This window comes from Castanea sativa, chromosome 7 (genome assembly GCF_040712315.1).
Source record: "Castanea sativa cultivar Marrone di Chiusa Pesio chromosome 7, ASM4071231v1".
Taxonomy (NCBI): Eukaryota; Viridiplantae; Streptophyta; class Magnoliopsida; order Fagales; family Fagaceae; genus Castanea; species Castanea sativa.
In genome coordinates this window covers 36423873-36428948 of record NC_134019.1, presented here as the reverse complement: position 1 = coordinate 36428948, position 5076 = coordinate 36423873, and the positions used below count along the sequence as shown (strand labels likewise).

General features: G+C 33.1%; 1 protein-coding gene across 1 annotated transcript; it reads right to left on the bottom strand.

Moving 5' to 3' along the window:
• Window positions 1-556: 556 nt before the first annotated feature.
• Window positions 557-4276, bottom strand: LOC142643725 (S-adenosyl-L-methionine:benzoic acid/salicylic acid carboxyl methyltransferase 3-like). The gene is made up of 4 exons (XM_075818434.1): window positions 4145-4276; window positions 3649-4053; window positions 2495-2749; window positions 557-1188 (listed from the first exon to the last, which is right to left on the bottom strand). Exons 1-4 carry the CDS (start codon window positions 4217-4219, stop codon window positions 829-831), a joined length of 1095 nt encoding a protein of 364 aa, XP_075674549.1. The 5' UTR covers window positions 4220-4276; the 3' UTR covers window positions 557-828.
• Window positions 4277-5076: the final 800 nt, after the last annotated feature.

Genomic DNA, 5076 nt, shown 5'->3' with positions numbered 1-5076 from the left:
AACTATGACTCAAATCTTTGTTAAACTCTCCTACCAAACATGTATTTTTTTTTGAAAACTCTCAATTTTCAGTATTTAAACACTAAAAACTATTAACCCCCCTCCCCCTACCCAATTTTCTTGATGCATACCCAAATCATTTAAGATGGCTAAATCTATAAAAGATTCTGTTAAGTCCATAGTTTATAAATTAGCAAATCGTAAACAAAAGTTAAGTCTATAACGTGTTAGCTAGGTCCGTAGTTTATTCGTTTTAAGGATATTGGTTTGTCGTTAGAATTAACCATAATCTGAGTGTGTAAGCATAATTTGATTAATTAATTAAATTTGACTGAAAATTAGTTAAATTATACCAACCAGTCTCTCAATTTCTCAACAAATTCAACCAATGGAAAGGAGGTTGTCCTATGATATCACTCAATCGGGAGTTGTGATTTGTGAATGCCATTCAATTAATGTGTCCAAGACCCATGTTTGATTCATATAGGCGAAATCACTCGAGCTAAAGTAGTAGGCCGCATTTACAAACACTTCTCTAAGTCAAAAGTACTCATGATTTTTTTTTTATTTTTTTTTTTTCCTGATTGATATAATATTTATTGGCAAAAACAAAGTGTGACCAATCAATACTTGCAATACCAAAAACATAGACCATAAAGTCATAAACTAACCGACACAACAACTTATTTGATAATCAAAACACGACTCCTAAAATATAGTCCACAAATAACTTCGACACAAACTGAAATGACGCACATATTGTCCACAATGCTGCCACTGCATTGGCGGACGTTATTCTCAGCATCACTTTTTCTTTAACCTTGCAATTCAACCCCTTTTTGTCAAGGAGATGACCAAATTAACGTATTCACATTTCTCTGCCTCCATGTGATCAAGGACAACATCTTTAAACCTTTGAAACAAGTTGTCCATGTTTTCTTCACCAAACTGGCTAGCCAATATAGGTTCACCAACGGCCCTAATGTAAGTGGCAATCATTGTTGCCCTTTCTTGCCTATCGAGGCCGCTATTAGCTTTCTTTATGTGAGAGTCCCAATCCATTTTGAAAACTTCAAGTTTAAGCAAAGTAAAAGATCCTTCAACCTCGATCAACCTCTTGACTTCCTCGGTAGTTGGTGCATAGTATGGCAAATTGAAGGCGTCCAGTTTCTCTGCTTCTATTAAGCCCTGAAATTAATTAACCAAAGTAACTTTGATAATTTAATAGTTACAACAGAAGAAAAGACTCCAACAAAGTTAAGTTCCATTAAGAATAAAATCTAAAAATGTCTAACTCTTGTACATGGTTTTATCTTATATAATTAGGTGTACTAAATACATGTCCTATCTCTTTCTAGCAAAAAATAGTACCAATAGTTGTTGAAAACTTGTATTATAGCAGCAATAATTTTATGCCTTTTCAGTTATAATTTGCATGGTGCAGCAGCAGCAGCAGCAGCAGGATACCGGGACAGACAGCGCGTGAATAACGTATGGCAGGAAGGATCTTGGGTCGGCATAAGTCGATCAACAGTGGCGTGCCCAGAGGCCATAGTCCCATAGACGTACGATTATAATTGGCTCATATTTACCCACTTTCCATATTTGACTTGGGTCTTTAATTTTCGTTCACATTACCCTTAAAAGTTATTATAAATTTTATGCAAAAAAAAAAATCTAATCACAATAATAAATGTAATTGGTGTCACTTGAATAATGTAGAATATTAAGTTATGATTAAAGTTATATCTTTTTTTTTTAATAGTTCACAACTAACATGAATATTTTAAAGTGATAATAGTTACACACTCATCACATACATATTACCACATGGACTATAATAATGTTTTAAAGATACGATTTCAAAAGGGAGTATGTAGAGAGTGTGTAATAGCGAGTAATTTTCTTATACTATTTTTTTAGCACTACTTACAACATACATGTCACCTTAAATAGTTGTGAAAAAAATTATAAAAACTTTAGGTTATGTTTGGTAACAATCCTTGTTTTTCTATTTCCAAAAACCTGTCTTTGGGAATATAAAGAAAAAACAGTTTTCTTGTATTTTTGAAATCAACAATATGTTTAGTTAATTGAAATTAAAAAGATAGTTTTTTGAAGAAAAAAAAATGTTATTACTAGGATTTGAACTCTAATGTTAACTTATTAAATGAGACAGATTCATTAAATTAAATGTGTTTTTTCATTAATTTTTGAAAATTAGAAATTAAAAACAGTCTTTTGCATATTTTCAGTTTTCTTCACAAATTGAGTTTTGAGAACAGTTATTGTTTTCTGTCCATTTTGGGTTGCCAAATAAGTTTTTTAGTTTCAAAAATAGAAAATTATTTATGGAAATAGAACATAAGGGGAAAAAATAGTTACCAAATGCGAAGAGGATCTATTTATCTCTCTCTACAAGTTAGTATTTTTATGTAACAGAAAATTATTTTTAGCTCATATGTCTCTCTCTACAAGTTAGACACTTCCTTACCTCCAAGACCATGTCATTGAGGTTCAGTCCAACAACTTCCCAAATGCAAAGAGGATCGTTGCTTTTAATGCTGCCCATAGTTGTGAGGACCATCCGACCTCCCGGGACTAACTCTTCTGCCCTACACTTCAGGAACATTTTGAAGTCTCTTTCAAATTGCTCCAAGTATGCATTAAACACAGGAGGTGGGCTTGTCTTTGCAATACATATGTTCCCCTTGTTCATGGCCTCCTTGCTAACCAACTGTTTTGGTGCCTATATTAAATTTTTCATTGTCACATTGCATACATAACGAAGAACTAAATGAATTACTTGGATGCTTAAAGTTACTTAAGATAAACCTACATGAAAATTTCAAAGCATGAAAGATAGGAAGTAAAATATCTCTCATGAAAAGTCCTATCTTTACAAGTTTGTATATACCATTAATTAAGTAATTAACAATTTGTATGCATATGTCAAAAAAATGAAAAAGAAAAAACTTGTGTGCATTTTGTTAACATTGGTGTTTAGGTAGTGAGTTCATTGGTTTGGAGTGTGATGTAACCCCATAAGTCTCAAGTTCGATCTACCATACGTTCCACACCAACACCACTTCCTATATATACATAAAGGGTTAAATGACGTGACACTTTTTGTCAACTTGGATGGAGCTAGAATCTACAGTAACTTAATGCGCACTTTCATTTGGTTTTGAAAACTGAAGAAAGAAAATAGAAATCATGAATTTATTGAAATTTTAAAAGAATTCTTTTGAGACTATAACTTTTTTTGTCATAACTCTAATGTGGTAGATTGTAAGTGACTGTTTATTACTCTCACATAATCTTGCTACTTTTTTTCCCACCACTCATTATCAACTATATCATATTGTAGTAAAAGTTATGCCTTGGTTTTAAAAATCGGACTAAACCGACCGGTTCAAGCAAGAACTAAATACTAGTTTAGTCTAGTAAAAATGCCCAAAACCAGCCAAAATTGGGTTAAATCGAGAATCAGAGGCAAAAACGGTTTTGCCTCTGATCTGATTTTTGATACCATGGTTATGGTACAAAAGTTGTGTCCACAAGATTTATCATCCTAAAAATTCTAAAATCAAAGAAAAAAAAAGATGACTACTAATGGGGAAATTAGCTAGCTAGAATATTATCAACCTCGGAGAGCCACATAAGAGCATAACAAGAATGAACAAAGTGCAGGGAATTGTTAGGGAAGAGCCTGCCATAGAAAGACCCTGGCACTGCGGTTATGAAACAGTGCCCAAATGAGGTTCCCTTCTCATTCTCCAACTTCTTATAGAAGCTTGGCAATGACTTGAAAATGCTGTTGAAGTCATTCCCTGGAAGATCGTTTAGGAATGCTTGCAATGAGGGTGGTGGGCGGTTCAGCTTTTGGGACTTGGTGCCAATGATGTCCATGACTTTTGATACAGCTAAAAGGGTATTTGGTCCTGCTGAGCAACCCAAATCTGCCATTTTCAAACACTCGGGGAACAGAGTGAGGTAAAGCTCCTCCATGCTCTCTTCAAGTATGGGCTTAACCATAGCTGCCACAGTTCTCTACAATTTTAAACAAACAAATCAAGTTGATATATATATGAGAAAGAAAAGAACAAAACAACATTAAGAGTGACATTGAGAGAGGACTGACTTGAAGTTGCGAGTTCATTGCATAGCTTGTTTTCCCATCTCCACCATTCATGTGAAGGACTTGCTCTACCTCCATTGTTGCTTATTGATACCTGTTTCTAGTTTCTAAAGCTATTCTTCTTTGCTTATTTTGGTGTGTGTAATAAACTGTAAGGTGCGTCTATTTATAGCAAAAATGGAATTAAAGCTGACACATTCAAGCTTACGTAATGGTGTTTACGCAGTTTTCCAATGACCTTTTGCTTCCTTAGGTTCCGTTTAGATACAGCTGAAAACTAAAAACTGAAAACACTGTAGTAAAATAATTTTTAAATGTGTGAATAGTACCGTAAGACCAATTTTTAATAAAAAGTGGCTAAAAAGTGATATTTGGTCCGTGAACAGTGCACGGATATACTGTTCACGCAAAAAAGTGGCTGAAAAAGTCCTAATTTTCGGTTACGGTTCATGCACAGTGCATGAACAGTAGCCGTTGTTCCTTAAAAGCTGAAAAGCTGCCAAAAAAAAAAAAGAAAACAGTTGAAACATGAAACGTAAACGCAATAATTCCTATCCAAACTTAGCCTTAGTATAAGCTGTAGGAACCAAGGCTTTTTTATATACATATATTTTTGAAGAGTGGTGCAACACAAGACTGACTAGATGCCTATCTAATCAATTATAAAACAAAAATATACAGTTGCGCAAAAAAAAAAAAGAGTATAATTTTAAAATTCGCTTATTTTGTTAAAATTTATTTTTTTTCCTGAAAGCACTGTAGATAAAATTAAATGTTAGTTGAAATAATATAGTGAGATCCATAAATAAAATCAAATAGTGTAATGAGACCTATAAATAATAACAAAAAAAAACTGAATAGTAAAATAAGTTGACAAAAAATAAGTTAGCCAAACAAACACTATATTTAATTTAAAAAGTTGTAAATTTATGTGA

What these genes read in the sequence shown, in the direction of transcription:
- LOC142643725 (XM_075818434.1), bottom strand. Translation starts at nt 4,219, where the DNA reads ATGGAGGTAGAGCAAGTCCTTCACATGAATGGTGGAGATGGGAAAACA. An exon ending in CTCTTATGTGGCTCTCCGAG is followed by an intron (nt 2,750 to 3,648) that starts GTTGATAATATT and finishes AATTTAATATAG; the next exon opens with GCACCAAAACAGTTGGTTAG. An exon ending in TCAATGACATGGTCTTGGAG is followed by an intron (nt 1,189 to 2,494) that starts GTAAGGAAGTGT and finishes AATTAATTTCAG; the next exon opens with GGCTTAATAGAAGCAGAGAA.